The sequence below is a fragment of the Mus musculus genome, chromosome 9 (genome assembly GCF_000001635.26).
Source record: "Mus musculus strain C57BL/6J chromosome 9, GRCm38.p6 C57BL/6J".
Taxonomy (NCBI): Eukaryota; Metazoa; Chordata; class Mammalia; order Rodentia; family Muridae; genus Mus; species Mus musculus.
Genome location: NC_000075.6, coordinates 65,705,833 through 65,733,756, shown reverse-complemented (window position 1 = coordinate 65,733,756; position 27,924 = coordinate 65,705,833). Strand labels below are relative to the sequence as shown.

Sequence of the window (27,924 nt, the reverse complement as noted above, 5' to 3'; positions counted from 1 at the left end):
GCTGAGCTTGTGTGGAAAGTTTAAAGGGCCTTTCAAGGCCTACTACATCACAAGAAGAAATTACACATTTGTGATTTTTCAAGAGAGCAGAGCAGAATACTTATCATACAACTTGCACTTCATTTCATTTTATGAAAAAGGTAGTGTTGGAGCCGGGTGTGAATAGAAAGATGTGGATAGCTTTTTTGGGCAGCTCTTTGGGGACCAGAATTAATCAAAGAATCACTGTGTCAACATTCTATGGACTCTGAAAGTGTTGGTTGTTCTGCAGTAGTGGTAACTTCTTAAACTAAGAAGTCAGAGCCAGCTATAAAAAAAAATGCAGGCAGTATCTAAACAGCTTTGAGACTGAATTTTTTCAAGTGTAGAAAGGTACATGTAGGAGAGAGAAGTAGTTTATAGGCAGAATGTTGGCCATGCACTAACTTGACCCCAGGTCAGAGTTCACTGCAGAGCTGACCAGGGTTTGGATAGTGGCTGTGTGTTTCTATCTCCAAAAGTCTCTCTAGTCAAAGACCATATTTAGCATCCTTGTCAGGCTCGTCTTTTGATTAGGATTAGCCACTCTGAAGAACCGGATTTAAGCCAGCTGAAGAGTCTTTCATAGGGGAAGGGAACCAAATCCACAACTCATTTTCTAAGCTTGCTGATTCGTATCATGTGTTCAGAGGAAATCAGTTCATGTGTGTATTAACTTTGTATGTGTGGAAGATTCTTAGTTAGGATCTGGGCATTATAGACTCAACCATTGGTAATTTGTCAACTTGATATGTACTAGTATTTAGCCAGTAACGAGGGCCTGGAGAGATGGCTCGTAGTTAAGAGTGTGACTTTCCTTGTAGCGGGCTAGAGTTAGGTTTCCAGAACAGGTTGACTGGCTCCCAACCATCTATAACTCCAGGTCCAGGAGAGTCTGACATCCTCTTCTGCCCTCCAAGGACACCACACAAAAACTCACACTCATAATTAAAAATAAAGCAAGGGGAGGGCTTGGAGTTGAGCGCAATGATAAAGCTCATGCTGCGCAAGCCAGGGCTTGAGTCTGGTCCACAGCTCAGGAGCTGGAGAGAGAGCTCACCAGTTAGACGCATTCTCGGCTGTTACACAGGCCTCCAGCCTGGGTCCCAGCAGCCACACAGGAGTCATAACCATCCATAACTGCAGTGCTTTCCTAGCAGCACATACATGGTGTAGGCAGAGTATTCATACCCATGCAATAAAGAGTTTTAAATCTTTTTTTAAAAAAATAAATCTTGTGCTGGAGAGATGGCTCAACGGTTAAGAGCACTGGCTGCTCTTCCAGAGGTCCTGAGTTCAATTCCCAGCAACCACATGGTGGCTCACAACCATCTGTAATGGGACCCGATGCCCTCTTCTGGTGAGTCTGAAGACAGCTAAATCGTACTCATGTAAATAAAATAAATAAATTCTTTAAATAAATAAATAAATCTTTAACATAAGTAATAAATGGCCACCATCCACCTTGTTACTTCCAAGCATGTTTTATTCTGTAACTTGAATAATTTATGTTCTGTGAAGTTCTAACTTTCAAAGTACATTACTAGTGTTCAACTATTTAGTGTGTGCATAATCAGTTGTATCTTCACGCTGGTATGGATTGACTTGTGCATAATAGCATCATCTCCTGTGTGTTAGAGACACATTTGATGTTACTGTCCTATTCAAGGATGTTATACTCATTGACCAACCACCACTACTTTGAGTTTCAGAGATTCCCATCAAATTGCTCCCAGCCCTCCTACAATTTTTAAGCATTCTCCTAACTAAAGATGTATTAAAGCTTCTAGGATAATTAGCAATGATGGCATTACTGAATCTGGGTTCTCTTTATCCCTAACCTGTATTCATTGATTTTAACCTGATAGATTGAGTGCTAGTAGGAAGTACAATGGTGAGTAATATATAACTCAGAAGCTGGGAGCTTGCCATTTTGTTTGGTTTGGTTTTGGTTTTTTGTTTTTTTTTTTTTTTTGTGTAGTGCAAACTGGAATTCAGGTTCTGTCTGCCTCAGAGGTAGAGGCAAAGCAGATCTTTGTGAGTTTTAAGGGAGCCTGGTCTACATAGAGAGTTCCAGGCCAACCAAGGCTACTCAGGTGCGACCTTGAGTGGGGAGTAGTAAGGCAGATGCAGGCAGAAGGATTGGTGTGAATTCAAAGCCAGCCTGGGCTACAAAGTGAGACTTCCCTCAAATAAAAGAAAATAAGGCCAGTCATGATAACATATGTTTAATATCAGTATTTGTTAAGATTGGGAGGTTAAGGGCATCCTTTGCTATCTACATAGGGAATCTGAGGCCAACCTGAGTCTTCTAAGTAAACAAAAATAGATCGATAAATAAACAAAAATAGATAGGTAGACAGACAGACAGATAGATAGCTTCTAGTCTGAGATGTTGTCATCTAAACTACATGTTTGTAGTGGTATCATGAGGTAGAACTTGAGAGGAAAAGACTTAGAACTATGTTAAGTACAGAAAGCAGTATGTCCTCTAATGGTCTTCTTATAGCTCAGCTATACTTTCTCTTCTCTTACAGATGGAGTCCCCAGTCTCCACCCCAGCGGTGCTGCCACTGCACCTGTTAGTGCCAGTGGTCAATAATGACATCTCATCTCCCTGTGAGCAGATCATGGTCCGTACCCGATCAGTTGGTGTCAACACATGCGACGTGGCTCTAGCCACAGAGCCTGAGTGCTTAGGCCCCTGTGAGCCTGGAACCAGCGTCAACCTTGAAGGCATCGTGTGGCAGGAAACAGAAGATGGTAAGTCCATCCTACTCAATTGCCATGCTCTGCAGAAGAGTCCCTAGAGGCTTAGTGGTATAAATATTGCCACCAAAAAATGGGAACACTGCCAAGCACCCATAAGAGTATTCATTGTCCCCCTCCTCTTGGCCATACCCACACAAAGGCTGGAAAGAGTAGTGACATAGTCTTTGGTGTTCTTGCCATTCCTAGAGACGATCTGTTTGTTGTAGTTCTAGAGATTGCAAGTTGGCCTTATTTGCATCCTTAGTTCTAGTGCCAACTTTTTAAGTTATTTCCCTTTTTTTAGCTGGTACACAGTCATTTACTAAGTGCTTGGTGTGTCGTTTAAACTATATCTGTATTCTCTAAACCCTCCTTTATGTTTTATATCAGGGATTAAGATGACAGGTGGAATTTTCAATTAGATTTTAAGAGGAACTAATAAAAAGGTGTTTGAGGGAATCAAAGAAATAGAGACCAGTAACATGTTTGTTTGAGGGGTTTTTTTTATATTTTGTTTTTGTTTTTTTAATGTGTTGGTGATTTATCCCACTATGAGGGACATACTGGAACTGAAGTTACAAACAGTTGTGAGCTGCCAAGTGCTTATAGGGAATTGAACCAGGGTCCTCTGGAAGAGCAGCCATTGCTCTTAACAGAAACCAGTGTGTTCTCTAAGGATTTTCTTGTAACTCAGCTAGTACTTGCTGCTGCTTGAGCCATCTCTCCATCCTCTGTGTTTGTTACAAAGGCAGATTGATTGGGGAGAGCTCTTGGCTGGGCAGTTTCACCGGCCTTGGAGAACAGGTCCAGGGAAACTGCCATGCAGACATGGAGGTAGAGGCGTTGGTCTTGATTTTAAAAAAACAAAAAAACAAAAACATGGTCTCATGTAGCCCGTGGTAACCTCAAAGTTAATATGTAGCTAATGATGGCTTTAAATTCTGGTTCCTCCTGCTTCTACCTCTCAATTACTGGGATTGCAGAAGTGTACTACCACACCTCCCACTCTTAAATTGACTTAATGTTGGCACAGTGAATTTTAAGTATTTCCAGGTATACAGGCAACTCCTTCTTCTCACTGGTCACCTCATTGTCCAACTACCTACACATTTGATGTGTCTGTCTCTGAGTACATACAGTCTTTATGGGCCTTGTCAGTAGAGAAATTTGGGGCTTTCACCTGGCTTGCTATTAGCTGCCATGCAGACTTTTTATATGCTCCATTTGCCCTGGAGAACAGAAACTCTTCTGTTGGAATTTCTGAACAAAAACATGAACAGAAAAGAATGGGGCGCAAAGGCACTTAGCCGCTTCAGTCAGGTCCTTCGGTAACATCTAGTTACTTTGAGTGCAAAGAATTCTTTAATAAAAACCAAGTTCTAATCATGGGGGATGGGAGGTGGCACACATCTTTAATCCTAGCACTGTGGAGGCAGAAGTGGCTAGATCTCTGAGTTCCAGGACAGCTAAAGAGACTGACTTAAAGGAGAGGGGAGTGAGGGGCAGGCTGGAGAGATGGCTCAATGGTTAAGAGCACTGACTGTTCTTCCAAAGGTCCCGAGTTCAGATTCCACCAACCACATGGTGGCTTACAACATCTGTAATGAGATCCGATGCCCTCTCCTGGTGTGTCTGAAGACAGTGTGCTCATATAAAGAAAAAGTAAATCTTTTTTTTTTTTTTTTTTTTTTTTTTGGTTTTTCGAGACAGGGTTTCTCTGTATAGCCCTGGCTGTCCTGGAACTTACTCTGTAGACCAGGCTGGCCTCGAACTCAGAAATCCACCTGCCTCTGCCCCCTGAGTGCTGGGATTAAAGGCGTGCGCAACCACACCCGGCTAAGATCTAGATTCTTGAGTCAGTCTTCCTTTTAATCATAAGAACTACAGATACTTTAAAAATACTTGTAGGCCTCTAGGCTTTCTTCTGTGCCTGACTTTGTACAAAAGAAAGAAAGAAAAGATCTAAATATTACCTAGAGTGTTGAGAGAGATTCATGCCATGTAATTAAGACTGAACTAGGTAGGTAGATTGGTTGGTTGGTTGGTTGGTTGGTTGGTTGGTTGGTTGGTTGGTTGGTTTTGAAGTAGTGTCTCGTGGTCTAGAATGACCTTGACCTTCTCAATCCTCTTGCCTCTACATCCCAAGTGTAGGGATTACGGGCATACTTCATTGTTCCTGGCTCCGATGTGGCACTCTTAATCCTCCGCCTCTGCCTCCCAGGTGTTGAACTGGGCATGTATCACCATGCCTGGCTATCTAGAATGATTGTTTTATACCTGTGGTACTTCCAAGACAGCAAGGCTGACCTTAGATAAGAATTCCAGAAGGTGCTATAGTTTGTCCTTTTAGACAGCAATACTAAACCAGAGGTGTTGGTCTCTGCCGTACGTGCTTTACACAGGAATTGGTATTGTGGTAAAAGGAGCATCTGCCATTACTATTGTGACCCTTGACCCTGTGTTGGTTACTTTCTCATAGCTGTAACCAGATACAGGGATTTTTTATTTGTGGGAGCGGGGGATTTACATTTTAAAAAGGGATACAGTCATGGCCTGGAAGCTGTGGTGGCAAGAACATGAAGCAGTTGGTTACCTTGTATCTGTATCAAGAGGCAGAGAGTGGACAGGAAGTAGGATGGTCAAGCTTTGAAAAGCCAATGCTCACCCATCTTGTAGCAAGGCCAAATCTCCTGAAAATTCTCCAACCTTCCAAAACATCACCACCTTCTAGGAACTAAGTGTTCAGATGCATGAGCCAATGGGCGACATTTCACCCTCAGACCACAGCAGGCCCTCCTTGGAAAAGGTTGTCAATTCCTAGCCTTGATGTTTGGCCATATCACACATTTTTAAAATTTTTGTTAGCTATACCTCCAGAAAGAGCTCAAGAATAGTTTATTATATTTACCCAGATTGGTATTTGAAGTGTCAATCCACTGTTCACTTCTGTCTGAGGAACCAGTTTGGTAATTCTAGAGCTGATCTGCTGCTATTCTGTGAAAATAAGTGTTTTGCTTGTGTGTATGTATGTGGACCATGTGCATATTGGAAGTCAGAAGAGGGTGTTGGATCCCCTGTTGTAGGAGATTATAAGTTCCATGTGGTACTGGGACCTGGAACCTGAGTTCTCTGCAAGAGCAACAAGTGATCTTAACATTTGAGCCTTCTCTCCAGCCCCCTTTATGGCCATGTCTGTTAGGACTATCAAACTTGAGGGCTGTTGTACTCTCAGAAACGTGAGTATGGAGAAACCTCAGAGGCAGAAAAGGAAGGAAGGGTGTTGAGTAGGCAGCCTCTCCCTGGCTCTGCTGCCTTCTCAGCTGCCTCTCAGAACATTTCTGCTTGTAGATGATTTATGTGCTGTGTTCCTTTGACATTTGTATTTTAAAATTCTGCTATTAAAAACAAAACTGTGGGGGCTAGAAAGATGGCTCAGCAGTTAAGAGCACTGACTCTTGAGTTCAATCCCCAGCAACCACGCGGTGGCTCACAGCCGCCTGTGATGGGATCTGACACCCTCTTCTGAGGTGTCTGAAGGGGGGGTGAATTCTTTTAAAATGAATAAAGATGTATTAAAATTGTCTCATGAAAGCCGGGCATGGTGGTGCACGCCTTTAATCCCAGCACTCGGGAGGCAGAGGCAGGCGGGTTTCTGAGTCGAGGCCAGTCTGGTCTACAAAGTGAGTTCCAGGACAGCCAGGGCTATACAGAGAAACCCTGTCTCAAAAAACCAAAAAAAGAAAAAAGAAAAAGAAAAGAAAAAATCTCATGAAACCCAAACCCAGACATGTACATATGCTGTGGTCCAGCACTGGGGAGACTAAGGAAGAAAGAATTGCAAATACAAGGCCAGCTTAAGCTGCTAAATAAAATTTAATTTTAATTTTAACAGTTGAATATTGCTAATAGCTTACAATTTTGGAGGGTGAGAGAGAGAGAGAGAGAGAGAGAGAGAGAGAGAGAGAGAGAGAGAGATTACATATGTGAAAATATGTGTTTTCAAAAACAAAACAGCATCAATTAGGTTGGCAAGATGGCTCATCACAACGAAGCCTGACAACCTGAGCCTGAGCCACAGTGCAAGAAGAGAACCAGATCCTGAACATCGTCCTCTGACCTCCACGTGCACTGGGTAGCTTGCACACACCCTCCTACATCCTCCACAGTAAAAATAAATCAGATCATATTATTTATTTTATTTGTTTGTTTGTTAAGGATGAACAATGCTTTTGTGAGGGAAACAGTGAGGACTGGTAAGTAGCTGACATCTTTATAGACCGAGGGTGACTTCTGTTCTACAGCTTCTGTTGGGCAAACTTCTGGCCCTGTTTCAGACTCTCTGTTGAGCCTTGCTTTTTTATCTATGGGTTGGCCTTTTCTCCACTGGGCAGCGGTTTACTATGAAGGTTAGCTTGCTTGTGTAATTCCTAAGAAACTGCCCAGTGCTTCTTAGTGACCTCTTAAGGACCTGCTGTGAGTCCTTTTTACAAACCCCCTGCGACTCTTTTTTAAAATGGTAGTTAACCTTTGTGATTCTGGTATAGGAGCATTTGTGTATAAACTGTGAAATGCTGAATTTTCAATGTTTGTACTTAGCTACTGGTTTTTCTTACATGAATTGCCTTTCTTCTCAGTCTTGCTTTTGGCAACACTCACCTGGAGAAAGGTGGTATGGAGTGGCCAAGCTTTCCCCACTACTTAGCCTACTGCATAGTAGCCTGACTCATGAAAGCCTAGTAGCCATTGTCTGGTACCACAAATCTTCATAGCGACAGACCACTACATGGCACCAGCAGCCACACAAAGGAAACATTAGGCAAATCAATACCTACTTTCTCCCACCCTTCCCATACCAAAAAAGAAAGAAAGAAAAAAAAAAAAAAAAAGACAACACATTCTTCCCATCTAACAGCTTCCTCCCAGGGTGCTTCAGGGCATGATGTGTTTCTATACCCAAGTGGATTGTGTTATCACCCCACTATCATATATTTAGTTAATCTTGAAGCCCTAACTGATTCATAGTCTCTTTTGAGTTTATTTTACGAATTACAAAATAGAGTACCTATCTTCAAGGGATAGAGACATGTTCCTTTAGTGTAACCCACCTCTTCTCACCCCCATGCCACAGACATATGCCAGCAGAGTACAGGGAGACCTTGTATGTGTTCGGCTGTAGGCTTGCAAATAGGTAAAGTTGTTTTGAAAATTCCCTCATGGGGGCTGGAGAGATTGGCTCAGAGGTTAAGAGCACTGACTGATCTTCCGAAGGTCCTGAGTTCCAAAGGTCCCACCAACGACATGGTGGCTCACAGCCATCAGAACAGCTACAGTGTGCTCATAAACATAAAATAAATTCTCCTCAGATCATGTGGAACACAGGCCCATTTTTGTACCAATGTCATCCTTTACAGGTGATTTAGTGGCCAAAGCTTAAGTGTTCAGATAAGTGAAGCCTGGACCATAAATGCAGTTCTGATAATGACGTGGATCTGAGCACTAGCCTAGCCCTGGCTTCTCTTCAGAGCGTCAGTGTTCTCTTGCTCTGTGATAAGCTCGTTTAGCTAGTCTGTGCGCTGCTTTCCCTTTCCTAAGAGCAGTGGTTGAACTACACCATCTGTGTGCTCCTTATAGAGCTCAGTATTTATGCTCTGTGATCATTTGCATGGGACAGAAGACAACATAGTCCTTGTCAGGTTTTTGGGTTTTGGGTTTTTTTGTGATGAGATCTAGAGGTCATTCATTGGTCTTAGTGCTCACACTGCTAAAAACAGGTCTTGGGCCTGCACCGCTTATAAAGCTGCTGTGGCAATGGTGAGCAGAAGCTATCAACAATCTTGGCAACTAGCCCTTGCTCCCAGGGCAGCAGGCAGCAGTTTTAAACCAGTTCAGGCAGAGCTTTGCTCCCACACTGCTGCTACATGTTACTGTTTCTTAATGGGGGGGGGGGTGATTTTTTGATTCGCCCCTCTCCCCTTTCCCCTCCTCTCCTGGCCTCCTGCTTTCCCTCTCATCTCCCCTCCCTTCCCTTCTTTTTCCCATCTAAAACTAGAGGTCGTTCTCCTCCCCTTCTGATTCCTCATTATCCCTTCTCCCTTAGGCTTTACGGAACAAAGAAATCACGGGGCATCAACTTTATAATTTAGGCAGCTGGAGATAATTTCCCCAGGATCGAGTGGGTAGGTAGCTTATTCCTCCTGGCATGAGACAACATTGCTAAATGGCCTTACGATATGTCTGCCAAGGCTTAGGCTTTGTTAGGGCCATTCAGGCCTCTCTGTTTCTGAGTTAAATTATAGTGAGAAACCAGGCCCATGTACTTTTCATGGGGGACTGGATTAGGAAAACATGGAAAGTGTGTCATTTTTAGGTCTTGCTAATTGCTTAAAGAATTTCCCTTTAATCCCCTGCCCCTGTTCTTACTCCTGCCAGGTCCTTTATTCTTTTCCGTTGTGCCTTCATGGCCTTCTCCATAGCAACAAGCTACTAGACAAAGGCTGATAGTAAGACTTGAGTAGACTCCCACCCCATCCCCATCCAGTTCTTCTGTTTTTTTGTTTTTGTTTCTGTTTTTTGGTTTTTTGCTTTGTTTTTTGTTTTCTTGTTTGTTTGTTTGTTTTTGGATTTTTTTTTTTTAAAGCCTAAAAGGCTGTGAAATAATTTTCTACTCTTAGTGACCTCATAGTCAAATGTACTGTTTAGCCCTAAAGTAACTGGGGGACTAGCTTGGTCAGACACCCAACACCTCTCAGGAATTCACAGGTCCTTTAACATTAAAGTACGGAAACAGTGCATTTTATGATTTACCAAGTTTCCCTCTGTTTTCCAGTGGTTAGCTCTCTCCGTAGAATTACATTTTAAAATCTCTTGAATCAATATCAGCATGGATAAAGAATGGTTTAAAAAAAGAAAAACGAAGTCTTCCCTCTCCCCACCATGTGCTGTCACATCAGATGCTAGGCTGCTTTGCTGCTGGACTGCAGGTTGATTGTCTAAGGAACAGAACTGGCCTGTGTCTCAGCAGATCTGCCACTGCCTGCTTTGTTACACTCCTCGCTGGTGCAGATATTTGGGTTTTTATCAGTAGGTCTCATTGAACAGTGATAAGGATGGCCATGAACCACATGCATACATACAGATCATTGAACTTGCAAGATGAGTACACCCTGTGTTCCTGGGACCTAAGGTGAGGAAGAGCAGGATGGTCAGAACAGCGCCTCCTGGTTCCTCCCGTAAATCTGACTGCCACTGTCGTGGGTTAGTGTCACCCGGTTGAAGCTTGCGTGCATAAATTGTTATAGTATGCACTTTGTGATGCTGAGCTGCTCAGCATTATGCCAGCGAGATTCAGCCATGTTGCATGTAGTTAGTTAACTTTTAAGACAGGGTCTCACCATGTTGCCCGGCTGGCCCAGAATTCACAGATTCCTGCTTCTATCTGTTGGGGTCTGGGTTTAAAGGTATGCTCTACCACAGCTGACCTATAATTAACTCTTTCCTTTATTTGAGTGTTCCACTATGTGAATAAACTCATTCTATTGTTTATGAGCATTTTTCTTTATTTTTGGTTTGGATCTATTTTTTTTTTAAAGTTGCTTTGAAAATTCTTGGACATACTTTAAGGACATATATGTGCATATTCCTAGCTATACTGGGTCAGATATGTATGTATGTATGTATGTATGTATGTATGTATGTATGTATATTTCCAGGTTTCCAAAATAGTAATTTAGTTTACATTTGGGGGAAAGAAGGGGGTATTCCAGACAGGATTTCTCAGTGTAGCCCTGGCTGTCCTGGAACTCGCTCTGTAGACCAGGCTGGCCTTAAACTGTGCCTGCCTCTGCCTCCGCAGTGCTGTAACATGCTAGAATGACAGTGGTCTGCATCCTAGCCAGCATTTGCCTTTGTCTTTCCCTTTGACACTTTCTATCTGAGTCCTTCTGGTTGGTGGACAGTGGCTTCGCACTGAGTTGTTAGTTTGTACCTCCCTGAAGAATGGTAAAATCTAGCATCTTGTCTTGTATTTACTGACCTATGTAAATCTTCTGTGATGTTTCTCTTAAGCCTTTTGTCAGTTGTTGGGTTAGGTTGTATATCTTTATTGAGTTATAGTTTGTATATTCTAGTCATAGATACACATCAGATGTGTTATAGAAATCTTCTGTGTCTTGCCTTTTTTATAATGTTAGTCTTTTCATGCATATAAGGTTCATTTTTATTAAACCTGGTTTGTCTTTATTTTTCCTTTTGTTATTAGTGGAATTTTTTGTGTCATGTTTAGCAGTTTTTCATAGTCTTAGATAATCTCCAAAATTTCCTCTGAGAACCTTGCTTTTTGTAACTGATTTTTTATTTAAGGTTTGAATTGAGATTCAAATTTGTTTTTTATTCTTGTGGGCCCATAATTTGCTCAGCACCTCATTGAAAACACCACCATTCCCCGCACTGCACAGAGAAGGCACATCTGCCTTACTGATGGGCTCTCTACTTTGCATTCATTGTCTTATTTAGTCTCCCATGAAAACTCAGGGCTTAACTACCCCTTTGTACGTCAGGACACCTAGAAGTGTAAGTCCTCTCCCTAGCTGGGTTGTACTTCCTAAGATCACCTGGGCTGTTCTCCGCAGTACACATTTCCACATAAATGTCAGGATCAGCTTGTGACTTCTTAATGAAAAAAGCCTGCTGTGAATTTTGATTGGGATTTCATTGGGTCCACAGGTTAGTTTGGAGAAGATTCAAAGTGTTATCCTTCTGCTTATGCTAGTGTTAGTTACTGAGTGCTGGGCTGAGGATGAGAGCAAGTCACGGGTAGCATTTGGGCAGCTTGATTAGTATCACTTGTTCACATGCCATCTTGCTTCTGTGTCTGTGTCCAGAGTCTCCTTTTTATAAGGCTACAAATGATAGCCAATGGTGCTGTCCTGCTGAAATCCTAGCACTGGCTGTTGGAAGCAGGATGTGTAGATGTTTAAAGTCTGCCTCAGCTAAATAGTGAATTCCGAGCCATCGAGGGCTGTATGAGCTGTCTTAAAACAACAAAGATGCTATTTTGAGGTACCTTGGATTAGAATATATATTTGGGAGGAAGCACAATTTAGTCCATAACAGAAGCTGTAAGTGTTGTCACAGTTTGGAGAAAGAAAGGATGTCTAGGAACAGTTCCTCTTCCTACCATGGAAACTTGGCATGGTCCTTGTGTGTGTGAAATAGAGAGTCGTGGCATCCCAAGACCCTAGGGCCCGTAGACCCCAGCAAGTTGACTGCCTTTCTCTTTGCACATTGCTGCTTCTACCGAATGCTGCTCTCTTAACAAACCCTGAAACTGCCACACAGAGGTTACAGAAAGAGAAATAGATTTCCGAAGTTTGCTGTTCTTCTCAGGATTGGCTGAAAGAAGAAAGCAAAGGGACCTATGTGAGCCAGCCCCAGCCGTGCTGTCTGTCACCTTGAGTCCTCCTGCTAGGTCATCAAGTAGTAAAGCTGTGGACACTGTGAGTCCCTGTCACCCCAGGCAACAATTTCCTCAACGCAGTTGTACTGAGCTCTGACCTTTTTTACTCTAGGGATTTTCCGAGAAAGATTCCAGCTGATAGGATGGCCTCCAGCCATGGCTACAGTATATTTATGCCTCAGCAAGAGAGGAGAGAGGACATGCAGTGTAAGGAAGGGTGTGTGACCTGATCCGTGATGCACTTCTGCCAGATTTCCCAGTGTGAGCACTTAAGAGATGAAAGGAAGAAGCCTCTCAGATCTCCAGCTTCTTTCCAGAGACCGCCCACCCGTCCCACAGCGGGGAGACCCGTCCCACAGCGGGGAGACCCGTCCCACAGCGGGGAGACCCGTCCCACAGCGGGGAAAGGTTACATCTAGGCTGCTGTGCTCTGACCTTCCCATAACAGCCCTTTTCCTGCTTCTAAACTTCTTCAGCCTTGAATGCGAGAGTGAAGATAGTAATAGCCGCTTGATATTTTAGGGCCTTCTTTACCATCATGCAGGCGTGAGAACCCAAGTTCTATCCCATGAATTCATGTAAAGTAAGCTTGGTGATGTAGGGTGGTGGTGGCACATGCTTTTGATCCCAGCACTGGGAGGCAGAAGCAGGCAAATCCCTGTGACTAAAAGGACAGCCAAGGCTACACAGAGAAACCCTGTCTTGAAAAATCAAAATAAAAAAAGAAGGAAGGAAAGAAAGAAAAAACAAGGTGAATGACTCCTGAGGAGCAACACCCAAGATTGTCCTCTGGCTTCCATCCACACGTGTGCACACACATGAACATACATTCAAAGAAAAATTAGTAAATCTTGCTGTGTTTACACATAAAGAACTTATAGCATGACATCATCTCTAATAATTTAATTGCGGTAGACAAATTTAAAACTAGAGTTTTCCCTGAATCATGGCAGTTTCTGGTGGTTGCTGCATTATAACCCTGTGGTTACCTGCTTTAAAAAAAAAAGTACAATTTCAGACAAGTGTGCCAGTGGTTACTTTTGTTTTGTGCAAAACTCTTGTTTGTTTCTGAAGGCTACTCTCTCTTGTGACTTTAAGGCTGTATTTACCCTTTCTTTACATCTTTTCTTTGAAGTTTTTGTTCTGGGAAACGATGCTCAGAAGTCTATACAAGCTAGTCATAGTGGCTTACCCCTCTAATATCAGCATTGAATATGTTGAGACAGGAAGATTGTCAGAAAGCCAGAACAAAGTGAGTTCAAGCTACAGCCTGTGACAGAGTAAGGCCCTATCACAAAAGGGAAGGAATGGGGAGGGAGAGTATGAACGAGGTCAGAAATTTGTACATTCTCTAATAGCATATCAAAGTTGAATGTTAGATTAAGACATACCAGAGATAGTTATGGAAATAAAGCAGTTCCTCTGTTTCCCTACCGGGGCTTTTGCAGTAGTGATACCTGGAGTCTCATCTCATAGCCAACTCCTGAGTCCTAACCGCAGCATTCCTGCTCTAAGCCAAGGCTAGGCTATAGCTCTGGGTCCCCAGAAACTGGGTTATCTCTTCCTCTTCCTGTCTTTTGTCTCAAGAGAACCAGAAAACTTGTCACTGGTATTGACTAAGAGGAAAGGTTTTTATTAGGCTGTCTTCTCCTCATCTCATCTCATCTCATCTCATCTCATCTCGTCTCGTCTCTTGACACTGGCAAACAGATATGCAGCCATTCTTCTTTAGAAAGAAACTGGAGAGGCTGGAGAGGAGGCAGCTTCTCCAGTTGACCTGGGTTCACTTCCCAGCAACTACCTAGACAGTTCACAACCAGCTAGACCTCTAGACCCTGGGAACCTGACTCCCTCTTCCGGCTGCCAAGGGTACCAAGCACACATGTGCACGTGTGGTACAACAGACATAAGTAAATTGTCCATATGCATGAAAAAGTAAAAAGAAAACATCAAGAAATTGGAACCACAGACATCATAAATGGGATTTTGATCGTGTTGTGACTAGACAGATCTCTATTATAAGAAGTAAAAGTGAGGAGAGTGTTTTATTAGGAAATCAAAACTGACAGCATTTATAACCTCAAGAATCGAAAGTGCACTAAATGACAACTGACACCTCTGTGTGTGTGTGTGTGTGTGTGTGTGTGTGTGTGTGTGTGTGTGTGTGTGTATGTGTGTGTGTGTGAGCAACAGGCATCAGCTGCCACCTCTCCAGCCACTGATGCTAGCTGGGCTTACTGTTTTCTCTCTCTCTGGCCAGATAAGCAAATAGAGCTTTCTAGGGTACCTTTCTTATTTTTATGTGAAAAGTTTTGACTGTATTTGTTTTGCTTTGTGAGGAGTAGCGGTATTTAAAAATAAATAAATAAAAGCCAGATGTGGTGGCTGTCACCTGTTCTCCTCTCCTTCATAAGCCTGAGGCAGGAAGACTGCCATGAGTTCAAAACCATCCCATGCTACAAAGTGAGACCTGTCTAGAAAAAGCTAAATAAATACAGTCACCCAGAGACTATATACACATATGTTTTCTTTTTAACAGATTGGGGAATCCCTTCCTCTATGTTTTGAGGTCTTTGTTTACTTAGAGGAATACACCATGAAAGTTCTCTAAAGGTTAAATAGCCTCTGATAACATTTTAAGTAACTGCATGACATTTCATGTTAAGGATTTCTCATGATTGGCTTGGTTATTACATTATTTCCTGCATATATAATTTTTAAAAGATAACCTCTACAATTTTCTAGCACTTTAAATCTTGAACTTTTTTTAAAGATAGGGGCTCAGCCAGGCGTGGTGGTGCACGCCTTTAATCCCAGCACTCGGGAGGCAGAGGCAGGTGGATTTCTGAATTCGAGGCCAGCCTGGTCTACAGAGTGAGTTCCAGGACAACCAGGGCTATACAGAGAAACCCTGCCTCGAAAAACAAAAACAAAAACAAAAACAAAAAAAAAATAGGGTCTCAAGTATCCCAGGTTGTCATTATGTAACAGAGGCTGACCTCATGGACTAGGATAAAGATGACCTGATGTTGAGTGCCAAACCCATGCCGGCTAAGAAAGCATCTTCCTCACTTAGCTCCACCCCTTGCTTGCCCTGCATTTTGTTCTTATGTCATCAACAGGCTCCCCATGAACAAGGGAGACACACAACATGTTTTATAGGGATAGCTTTGCGCCTCTGACCTTAGAGTTTCTGTTCCCTACTTTTCTTTTCCTCTTTCTGTCCTATGTTGCTTTCGCTTACGTAAATATTTCTTCTTTATTCCTGTGTCTTCGCCTGTGCCTTTGCCACCTGTGTACAGCCTTGTTACTGCTGTTTTCTTTTCCAGTAGAGAGCAGTCAAACATAAAATCAATAACTGCTTCTCAGCCAGAAATAAGCCCATGGGTATTGATGTCTTTCACACAAGTCCACAACTGTAGTCCATAGAATGTGTAGTGTTTTACAACAGGAAATAACACTTGAGAGCTGAGAAAGTGTGTTTCTACCTTGGGAGGCAGCTGCAGTAGTTCAGAGCATACTGCTTTGGGTCTGATCTGATTGATTAGGCTACATTTTAAGTTGGGTCTCATTTTGTTTTGTTTGAGACAGGGTCTTATATAGACCAGGCTGGCCTCAATAATTTGTTGTGTAAGATTGCTCTGAGCTTCTATTTTCCCACCTGTAAAGTGGAAATAATAGTACTGTGGGGTTATTAAGATTAAATGTGAGGTAACAGAGAAGATGCTTAGATATAATTAATAGTGTCCTGTCTGGAACTCCACATATGTACTTTGTGTATCGCCGGGCCTGGAGAACCCCTCTCATAACTTCAGTTGTATTATACTGGGATCTGAATCTTTTTGTTGTTGGTGGTGGTTGGTTGGTTGGTTGATTGGTTGGTTCTTTTGAGACAGGGTTTCTCTATATATGTAGCCCTGGCTGTCCTGGAACTCACTCTGTAAACCAGGCTGGCCTTGAACTGAGAAATCCACCTGCCTCTGCCTCCCAAGCTCTGAGATAAAAGGCGTGTTCCACCACTGCCCGGTTGGGATCTGAGTTTTGAATAGACATATTCAGCATGTGAGAATAGTTAAGTTCTAAAATCTTCTAATGTATCATTTTATAGTGCAGTAGTTCTTGACCTTCCTAATGCTGTGACCCTTTAATGTAGATCCTCATGTTGTGATGAACCTCAATGGTAAAATTATTTTCATTACTACTTCATAACTGTAATTTTGCTACTGTTATGGTTCAGAATATATAAATATCTGATATGTAAGATAAAAGAGTCATTCAATATCTACCTCCACACCAGGAGTCATAACACAGGTTGTAAACTGCTGTCATGGTGGAAGAGGAAGATGAATAATTATCCCAAGCCGGGTGTGGTGGCGCACACCTTTAATCCCAGCACTTGGGAGGCAGAGGCAGGTGGATTTCTGAGTTTGAGGCCAGCCTGGTCTACAGAGTGAGTCCCAGGACATCCAGGGCTACACAGAGAAACTCTGTCTCGAAAAAAACAAAATAATAAAAATAATTATAATTATCCCAAAATATATAACAAATTTCATCTGGCAGCAAACATAAATAAAAATCAAGACCTTGAAGCCAGTGAGGCTAGAGAAATGACTCAGCAGTTAAAAGTACTCCTGTTGCACAGGGCCTGGTTCTGTCCACAGCACCTATGCTAAGCAGTTCACAACTTCCTGAAGCTATAGTTCCAGGCAATCTGATGCCGACTCCTGAACTCCTTAAGCACCTACACACACCCACACAAATCCAAGTTTCTCTGTGTAACAACCCTGACTCTCCTGGAATTTCTTTTGTAAACCAGGCTGGCCTTGAACTCACAGAGATCTACCTGCCTCTGCCTCCTCAGTGCTGGGGTTAAAGGTGTGCAACACTATGCTTGGCCCCCATTTTTTTTTTTGAATATTTGAATCCAGGTGTTGTGGCACAGTACTGTCAACCAAGCACTCTAGAGCAGAGACGGGGAGATCATAGGTGTGTGCACACATTCGTGTACACACAGAAGTCAGAGGACAACTTTCCATAGTTAATTCTCTCCTACTATGCAAGTCTCAGATTCCAAACTCATGCTATCATGCTTGCCTCTTCCTGCTCAGACATCTTACTGACCTGTTTTTGTTTTGTTTTCGGTGGTGGTGGTAGTGGTGGTGGTGTTCTGAGACAGACTATATAGCACAGCCTGGCCTGGAACTTTTTCATCTGCCTCCTGTTTGCTAGGGTTACAGGCATGTTCAACCATGTAAAGCTATGTTTACCATAAAATGGGCAGAATGACACAAACTGTTCCCTGTCACATTGTTCCAAATAGCCTTGCTTCCTTTAAGATTTGTGAGGTGATGATGTTGTTGGTTGGTTTTTTTTTTTTTGTTTGTTTGTTTTTGATTTGTTTTGTTTTGTTTTTTTGTTTTTGTTTTTGTTTTTGTTTTTTTGAGACAGGGTTTCTCTGTGCAGCCCTGGCTGTCCTGGAACTTTGTAGACCAGGTTGGCCTTGAACTCACAGAAATCTACCTGCCTCTGACTCCCAAATACTGGAATTAAAGGCATGTGCCACTGGGTTCTTTGTAGCCCAGACTGCCTTCAAGCTCACTATATGGGTCAGAGTGATCTCTAGCCCTTAACCCTTCCCCCTTTGTCTCTCCTAAGTTAGAGAGCCATTTACTGCGAGCTTGGCTCATATTTGGTCTTGTTTGGGGATTTGTTTGTTTGTTTTTGTCTTGTTTAGTTTTTGGTCATAATATAAGGCACAATCAGTTTACAGTTTTCTGTCACTATTCCATATTACCTACAGTATTTGTAGTTAGTACCAAATATACACAGTGTCTCCTTGACTGAGTACCCATCCATATACTACTTGGAAACTTGGGCCTCAATCTTTCTCCAGATTTCCAAAATAATCAGGATAAGGGTAGATACAGTCAAGTACATACAACAAATATTTTAAATTTTTTGAAAATGAAGATTATTACTAGTCTTGCTGGGTATGGTGAGGCACGCCTTAATCCCATTACTTGAAACACAGAGGAAGGTAGATCTCTGAAAGTTGGAGGCCAGCCTAATCTATCTACATAATACCAGTTCCAAGACAGCCAAGGCTACATAAAGAAGGCTTGTGTTGACCTTGTGTTTAAAAAGCAAATGGTGGCGCAGACCATAATCCCAACTGTTTGGGAGTCTGAGGTCTGACAGGAAAAATTTAAGGTTGAGACCTATCTAGGATAAACTGTCAAAAATAAAAACTCATCTTACAAGTCTTTAAAGCACCTTGTTACCTGGACAGATTAGAATATTCATTAGCTGCCCAGTGCACCCTCTTCATCTCCTAACCTGGTCAGGAAACACTGCCTGTGGTAATGTCATCTGCTTATTTTTTTTCCCCATTCTTTCTTTCTGTATTATGAACCCTGTGAAATCAGAGAGAAAATCATTCAGTCCCCCTTTCCCAGCCTCAGAAACACACAAAAAAAGCACTTGCCGTGCACACCTGCTGAGCTTGACTCCTAGAATCCACATGGTACGAAGAAAGAACTGACTGTACAAGATTGTCCTCTGACCTCCACATACTACATACAATGACATGTGTGTGCCCACATACACAATAAGAATAAAGATGTTTGGGGCTGGTGAGATGGCTCAGCAGGTAAGAGCACCCAACTGCTCTTCCAAAGATCCTGAGTTCAAATCCCAGCAACCACATGAGATCTGACTTCCTCTTCTGGTGTGTCTGAAGTCAGCTACAGTGTACTTACGTATAATAATAAATAAAATAAATCTTAAAAAAAAAAAGAATAAAGACGTTTTAAAAACCACACATAGAATGTTGTTTTAACTTAGTATATTGGTAAGCTACTACAGTCTACATTATCTCTGATTTTAACTTCTTAATAATGCCCACAGTTTCTTCTAGACTGGGAAGTAAAGGGCTATGACATTGCTAGCAGAGGTGTCAAGGGACTAATGGATTGTACAATTACCCTCCTTTTCTTTTTTACACATGTATTTACATGCTTTGTTGTGGCGAGGAGAACATGTGACTGTACAGGTCACAGGACAGCCTACATAAGAGCAAGTTCTTTCCTTCACAGTCTTGGTGCTAGGGCTCAAATCCAGGTCATCAGGCTTAGCAGCAAGTACTTTTACCCTGTGAACCTTCTCAACAGCCTTTTCTTCTTATTTTCTTAAGTGTTGAAACTTGAGATAGAGATGACAGTATGGTTGTTCCACCACAATAAAGCAAAGTCTAAAAACATTTCAAATGCTATTTTATAGCTTCACTATCATAGTTCTTGTAAATTTAACAGCACATGCTCTAACTCGATGTCATGATAGAGTTAGTATAGACCACTTAGGTGTTCTCTACTCTGTCTTCATGTGTGCATAAAGCATGTCATTATTTGTGTGTGTGTGTATCCCAGCTGGAATATAAGACACATGAGAGACCATGTTTTAGTATGTACATACACAGACATGAGTATGTTTGTATGGTGTGTACAGGTTCGTGTACCTCTACACACATGTCTGAGGCCAGGAGGACATCTGGTGTCCTGCTGTATCACTGTCACATTATCACCTTGACAGAGGTCCCTTGCTGAACCTGGAGTTATGCTGGCAGCCAGCAAGCATCAGTATTCCCTCGTCGTGCTGGAGTTACAGGCATGTGTTGTAGCCTTGCTTGGCTTTGTATGTGTGTATTGGAATCCAAATTCATGTCTTCATGCTTGGAGCAGCAAGCACACTCCTGCTCGCTCATCCAGCTCACAAACCATGACTTTTGTTTCTATATTTTTTTCATAGCCACCAACTATGGATAGTTTATTATAGTTATGATCAGTGATCATTAGTTGTTGATTATTAAATGATATATATAGATATTACAAACTAAGTAGAATATAGCAATATAGATTGGTCAGTCCCCAGGACCCACAAGGTAGAGAAAACTGACTTCTGACCTCCATCTGTGCTATGGTGCACACACACACACACACACACACACACACACACACATATACATAACACACATGCACACACAAGACAAATCAGCCATGATGGTACAAACCTATAATCCCAGCATTTGGGAGATGAAAGCAGGGGATCAGAACCTCAAAGCTACTAGCAAGTTCAAGGCTAGCCTGGGCTATTATTTTAGTCAGGGTTCTCTAGAGTCACAGAACTTATGGGTAGTCTCTATATAGTAAGGGAATTGGTTGATGACTTACAATCTGCAGTCCAACTCCCAACAGTGGTCAGCAGCAGCTGTGAATGGAAGTCCAAGGATCTAGCAGTTACTCAGTCCCACAGGCAAGCAGTCGAAGAAGGGGGTGGGGGATCTTCCTTCTTCCAGTGTCCTTATGTAGGTCTCTAGCAGAAGTTGTGGCCCAGATTATAGGTGTGTGCCACCATGCCTGGATCTGGGACCTGCTGTGTCCCAGATGACCTTGAACTCAAAGATCTCCCCGCCTTAATCTTCTGGAATTCATAGCCACTATGCCTCAAGAACTCCATGCCAAGATCGAGGTCAGAAACGTGTATCTCCCAGCATCCAGATTAGGATCACTGGTGAGCCTTCCATTTCTGGATTGTAGTTCATTCCAGATATAGTCAAGTTGACAACCAGGAATAGCCACTACAGCTATCCTTGAGACTTTCCCCTAATCCCTATATCTCAAAAACTAGAAAAAAAGAAAAATGAAAAAATAATGAGATCAAGGAGCTGACGAGATGGCTCAGTGAAGAAAGACATGAACTAAAAATAATATACACTTTATAAGAATATATAACAACAAAAAACATAAATTGTGTGTGAAAAGGTCTGAGGCTATAGAGCATGGGCTAAGTATGTGATATGGCAGCTGAAAACAGCCTATATTCTTACCAGATTTGGAAAATATATACTTTATATGCTAACATTAATCAGCTGAGGATCATCTGTCAGGAGCTGTTTGTGAGCATCAGCACAAAGGTCAAACTGTTTGTCGAAGAGACTTAAAAAATGGCTCAGAGATCTTCCTGAGGACAAGGTTTCACTCCCTTCATCCACAAGGTAACTTAAACTGTCTGCAACTCCAATTCCAGCGGATCTGGGATCTGGGATCTGGGATGATCTTCTGTCCTCTGTGGTCACTAATCACACACACACACACACACACACACACACACACACACACACACACACACACACACACACACGCATGTGCATATCTTCCGGAGTGTAGGCAAAACACAGGTGAAATAAAAACAAATCATCTGGTGTGGTGGCGATGCCTTTAAGCCCAGTACTGGGAGACCAGGGAATCTCTGAGTTCAAGGCCAGTCAGGGCTACGGAGTGGGACCCTGTCTCAAACAAAACAATTTTCTTATCGTCTGTGACTTATTTGAATGCAATAACCCTAAATCAGTAGCAACTCACAAGAGTTTGTTTAGAATGGGTGCCTGAGGAAGCCTTGAGCCTCTTCTCTGTGTTGCCATAGCCCCAGCCCACCACAGCGTGGTCTCTTCTTATGTTTTGTCTCCTACTCCCCTCTTTCCCTGGTCTGCCACAGACCATGGCTACCAAAACACATAGAATATGGTTTGGGCCGAGCGTGGTGGCGCACGCCTTTAATCCCAGCACTCGGGAGGCAGAGGCAGGCAGATTTCTGAGTTCGAGGCCAGCCTGGTCTACAGAGTGAGTTCCAGGACAGCCAGGGCTATACAGAGAAACCCTGTCTCCAAAAACCAAAAACAAAAAAAAAAAAAAGAATATGATTTGGGGTTTGGTATTAGGAATAAAACCCAGGACCTACCTTGTATGTGCTGTGCTAAGCCTGTACTATGAGCTGTGACCCAAACCCCTTTGCATATATTTGGGGTGGGGGGGCGTCTTGTTGTTTTGAGAGACTGTTTTAATTTTAGTTTTGTTTTAAGACTAAGGCTTCTTTATGTTGTATTGTTGTATAGGCTGACCTTGAACTCCTGGGTTCACATGATCCTTTTACGTCAGCCTTCCAAGCAGCTGGGACTAATATATTCCAACACATCTAGCCAGTTGGTTTTATGGTTGGTTGGTCAGTCAGTCTTTTTTTTTTTTAAATGTTTATTTATTATATACACAGTATTCTGCTTGCATGTATGTCTGCAGGCCAGAATAGGGCACCAGATCTCATTATAGATGTCTATGAGCCACCATGTGGTTGCTGGGAATTGAACTCAAGACCTCTGGAAGAGCAGACAGTGTTCTTAACCTCTGAGACATCTCTCCAGTCCAGTTGGTCAGTCTTAACAATGATTTTATGTTTATCCGTTCTGTACCCTGAAAATAGAATGAAGCTTTCAGTTCAGTAACCATGTATCTCAATTCTGTTTTAAATCTCCAAGTCGTACTTGGCACATGATGGAATGTAAATAATCACTAATGTGTTAGTTAACTGCTTGAAAGCAGTGTTTGAAGTAGATGAATCGGACAATAGCTTACTAACTGGGCGGATAGAACTGAAGCCTGCAGTCTTTAGTATAGGCTGTCTAATTCAAAGATGTTAAAATAGTCTTTAGGATGAGTTAATGAGGGCTTGACCCCCAGTGGTTTTGGTAGAAATGGAATGGAAGAAATTATTGAGAGATTTCAGGAGCAGAGAAACAGGCCAGGGTGGCTGGCTCTTACCCAACCAAGTACCACAGAAATCCAGTTCTATTTCATTTTTTTCAGCCCACATTTTCCCTGTGCCATGCCCAAGTCCCCTGAGTTCTAGCTTATACAATCATCAGTTGTTCCTCTTAAAGAGTTAGACTTCTTGTACAGGTCAGTTAAGGGTGGTAGCACATGCCTTTAATCCCGGCACTCAGGAGGCAGAGGCAGGAGGATCTCTGAATTCTAGGACAACCAAATCTGTTATACAGAGAAACCCTGTCAGGGGTCTGGGGAGTAGAGGTGTAGTGCTTGCTCAGTAGGGATAAATCTGAATTTGGTGCCTAGTGCACACACACCACTCAGAAGTGAGGGGGGCATGGGGGTAGTAGGAGAACAGTGAAGAAAGGAATGAAGAAATTAATTCTTGAAACAGAAAAACTGTACAACTAGATTTATGAGAAAACATCAACTCCAAGTTCAGGGAGTGACCTTCCCTCAAAGGAATAACATGTAATATGACCGAAGAGGACACCTGACACCCTCTGGGGGGCTTCTGCAAGTGGATACAGATGCACACTAACACACCATTTTTATAAAGTAAAATATAATAAGACTCAGAAGCAGCCACCACCAGGCATAGAGGCACACACCTTTAATTTCAGCACATAGGAGGCAGAGGCAGGCAGATCTCTGTAATGCCAGCAGGGCTACACAGTGAGACTGTCTCAAAAAACAAAAAACAAAACAAAACAGATGAGCAGGATCTGCAGAAATGGCCCAGTGATGAAGAGCTCTGCTTGCTCTTGTTCCAGATCTACATGGTGGCTCACCACTGTCTGTCACTCCACTTCCAGATGTTCCAGTGCTCTCTTCTGGCTTCTGTGGGTACCAGGCATATATGTAACACACATAGATGCAAACAAAACACATAAAACCTTTGAAAATAAATAAGAAAAAAAAAAAAAAGAGGGAGGTCCAGTTGCAGTCGTCCTGCTGGAACGGGGTGCCTTGGCCCCTTTCTTGTGTCTGTGTCAGTAAAGGTGATGATGACTGCATTGAGAGACACTCGTAACAGAATTGCCCTCTGGGATTGTGCCAAGGCTTTCCTTGTTTTGTGAACACTGAAAAATAAGAACCCTTCAAAAATGGAGACCTGGCCGGGCATGGTGGCCCACGCCTTTAATCCCAGCACTGGGGAGGCAGAGGCAGGCGGATTTCTGAGTTCGAGGCCAGCCTGGTCTACAAAGTGAGTTCCAGGACAGCCAGGGCTACACAGAGAAACCCTGTCTCGAAAAAACAAAAAAACAAAAAAACAAAAAAAAAAAAAATGGAGACCTGTTTTCTTACTTTTTATTGCCCTAAAGCTTGTAAGTCTATAAAGTGTTGGAGAAAGTAGGTCTTAAAGTGTTATTTTTTTCCTTTCCTTCCTTTCTTCTTATTCACTAGGACCTCGTAGGAAGAGCGTTACACTTCAGCAAATGTGTTTCCTGTGACATTTCAACAAGCCTCCATTTTGTCTTTCCATGTTAGAAGTGTCCCTCCTCCCCTCCCTGTTGCCAGCTCTCTCGACTTGCCGCCCGATCTTCAGCTCATTCAATACTGTTAGGTTTGCAGAGTGTGACGGAGAAAGAAGTCATACTTAGAAACATGTGATCCCCAGATGTCTGAAGAACAGAAATAGCACCATCCACCTGTGTGTGTCTCTGTGAGGCTGTGCTTGTCACCTCTATGACTGGGGTACCTGTCTGACTGAGACTTACCTTGTCTAGAAACAGTGGACACTGTTGGGTTTGGGGTTAGTTGGTTGGTTTGTTTGTTTGTTTTAACAGAGTCTCTGTGTAAAATTTAGTTCAATTACTTTCTTAGAAGATAGTCCATCCCCTTAAGAAGCCAGGGTCTTGAAGGGGGATAGGAACCCTGTCCTTTCTTCCCTTTGAATACCTGTCCCCTTGCAGACTTACATGTCACTCAGCACAGGGAAAGGGAAAGGGAAACGGGTAGTCTAAGAACGTACTATGAAAAGAATAAATCAAATAGATAGCTAGCTCATCCCAGAGTCAGAAGGGTCTGGCTTCTCTTAGTCTTTCAATAAAATATTTACCCTTATTGGACTTTAGTTTCTGATTTCAATTCTTTTTTTGTTTTGTTTTAGGAATGGTCTCTTCTAGTGGAGAGTGACCTTGATCTCTTTATTACATGTTTATCTATTTGTGTATGTATGTATGTGTGTGTGTGTGTATGATCCACAGCACACTTAGAGAAGTCAGAGGACACGTTGAAGGAGTTGGTTTTTCTCCATCCACCATGTTGGTCCCAGGGATTGAACTCGGATTATTAGTCTTGGCAGCAAGTGCCTTTACTCACTTAACCATCTCACCAGCCTGAACTACTACTACGTTTTTTGGGAGGGTGGAGTGACAATCTCTCTGCATAGCTCTAGAACTCAGAGCCTCTCAAGTGCTGAGATTTAAAGGCAGGTACTATCATACCAAGCTTTCTCTACCTTCTCCTCCTCTTCCTTTTCTTCTTCTTCATTACATTTTTATTTATTCTGATCTCCAGCACAGGTTTATAGTGGCACATGCCTGTAATTTCTGTACTTGGAGGTGAGAAGGCAGGAGGATAAATTCAAGGTTACCTTTCACCAACTTGAGTATATAATGAGTGGGTTTGAGTTTTACAATCCTGACTCAAAAGCAAAATAAAGAAAACTATTAACTAAGAAGCCAAAAAAGGTTAATAAACATAACACAAACGTAAATAATTTCTACATATCATTAATTGCCATCAGTAAATAAACCGATGGAAATATCTGACTATGTTACAGAAACTTTACTATACGGCATGAAAAGTTACAACTAAAGAAAATGATTGAGGCTCAGCTGTTAAGAGCACTTGCTGCTCATCCTCTGACTTCTAAATGTACACTCTAACATATACATAAATTAAATTAAAACAACATTCTTAATGAAGTATCCCTCTTGTCATTGTTCATTAGCTTCACACTTCCTTCTTAGAAACATTCAAGGATATTCCTACGAAATGTGTCAGTGGGTAAGGCCTAAGTTTAATTCCTGGAACCTGCATGATAGCACGAGATAACTTTTTGTTACAAATTGCTCTCTGACCTCTCCATTCACGCCATGTGCCCCCTATCCCTCCAAACAAATTTATAATGAAAAATATACACTCTTCCTTAAATGGAAGTACTATGCCACTGTTCCATATACACTACTGTCTCTCCAGATGTCTCTCTCTTGTCTGTCTGTCTGTCTGTCTGTCTGGAAGAATTAGGAGTCATATCTAGTAATACCCAGAGCTGTGCACGTGCTAGGGAAGCACCGCGCCAGTAAGCTACACCCTAGCACTCACATGCTAACCCCCCAACCCCATTTTTGATTTTCAAGATAGTTTCTCTGTGAAGCCCTAGCGCTCACTCTGTAGACCAGCTGGCCTTGAACTTCCCTGATCGTCCTGCCTCCACCCCCCACAAATGTCAGAATCACAGATGTGCACTACCATGCCTGGATTTTTTTTTAACTGCTTTTTGAATTTAGGAATATTGTTGTACTACATCTTCAAAAGCCTTGTTTCCCTTTGGCGGGGATGGGTTGAGGAACCAGGGTATCACGTATCCTAGGCTGGCCTTGAACTAGGTATATAACTGAAGGTAGCATGAACTTACATTGCTTCTAATACCACCCTCCAAGTGCTTTGCTTACAGTTTTGTGCCACAATGCCCAGTTTATGTGGTGCTAGGGATAGAGCCAGGATTTTATGTGTCCTGGACGAGCACTCTGCCAAGTGAGCCACAGTCCCCGCCCCCTTTTAATAAGTTATTGTGGTATCATTTAAGAGTGAGACTGGAGAAAAAGCATGGTGGTTAAGAGAACATACTGCTCTTTTAGAGAATCCAAGTTCAGTTCCCAACCCCAACATCAGGTGACTCACAACCACCTCCAGTTCTAGGGAGATCCAAAACCTCTGGTTTCATCAGGCATCTCCAGTCATATGTGCACATACCCACTCATATACACATAACCAAAAATGATTTTAAAACTTGTCTTTTTTTTTTTAAGTAAAGATATATCAAACAACCTAAGCGGCACACCAGCAACAGCAACAAAGAACATATAAGCTGCTGCTAAGTCATGCACTGAAATAGTTTAACACAGTTAAAATGAATGCATGAAGCCAGGCATGGTGGCACACACATATAAGCCAAGCACTCAACAGGATGGGGAAGAAGGATCATGAGTTCAAAGCCATCCTGGACTAGATAGTTTGAGGCTAGCCTGAGCTATATAGTAAGACACTGTCTTTACAAAAACTAGGGAGGGCTGAGAATATAGCTCAGTAGAGTGCTTGTCTAGCATACACAAAGCCCTGAGTTCAGTCCCAAGGACTGCATAAATCTGGGTGTGTTGGGCCTGCCTGTCATCCTGACACTCGGTGGTAGTGGAGTGAGGTTCAGAATGCTCAAGGACAGCCTGGGACCCATGAGGCCCTGTTTCAGAAAAATAAAAACTGTCTTGATCAAGCTATGAAGTCTAACCATTGCTCATCGGTAAGGATCCAGGAGTACTCTAGGCAGTTCCTTCTCATGGAACTGTTCTCGCCCATGGGTACCAGAGCAGCATTAAACTTCCACAGGAGGAACCAGAGTACTTCTCAGATAAAGAATATTCTTTGCAGTGGCCAAAAGGTTTGTATCACCCATACTTCTTTCTTCTTGATTTCAGGGATGTTGGTGGTAAATGTGACATGGAGAAACAAGACATATGTAGGTACACTTCTTGACTGCACAAGGCATGATTGGGCACCCCCAAGGTGAGCATGAACAGTTTATATCAGTCTGAACCCCCACATAATCAGTGAACTGTTAGACCTTTATCTTACTACTGGCCTGAAACTGAAGCCTCCTGAGTGCTGGTATCAGTAGCTTGAGGCACCACCCCAAGTTATATCCACCTTCCTTCCTTCCTTCCTTCCTTCCTTCCTTCCTTCCTTTCTTCCTCCTTCCCTCCCTCCGTCCCTTCTTTCCTTCCTTCTTCCTTCCCTCCCTCCCTCCCTCCCTCCCTCCCTTCC

General features: G+C 42.5%; 1 protein-coding gene across 2 annotated transcripts in view; it reads left to right on the top strand.

Moving 5' to 3' along the window:
- Zfp609 (zinc finger protein 609) overlaps window positions 1–27,924 on the top strand; it is a 135,987-nt gene that overhangs the window by 93,808 nt on the left and 14,255 nt on the right. For both annotated transcript variants that reach the window (XM_006511007.4, NM_172536.3), the window contains 2 exons: window positions 2,556–2,781; window positions 27,579–27,666. In XM_006511007.4, coding sequence (XP_006511070.1) covers window positions 2,556–2,781; window positions 27,579–27,666 — 314 coding nt within the window. The remainder of the gene's footprint in view (window positions 1–2,555; window positions 2,782–27,578; window positions 27,667–27,924) is intronic.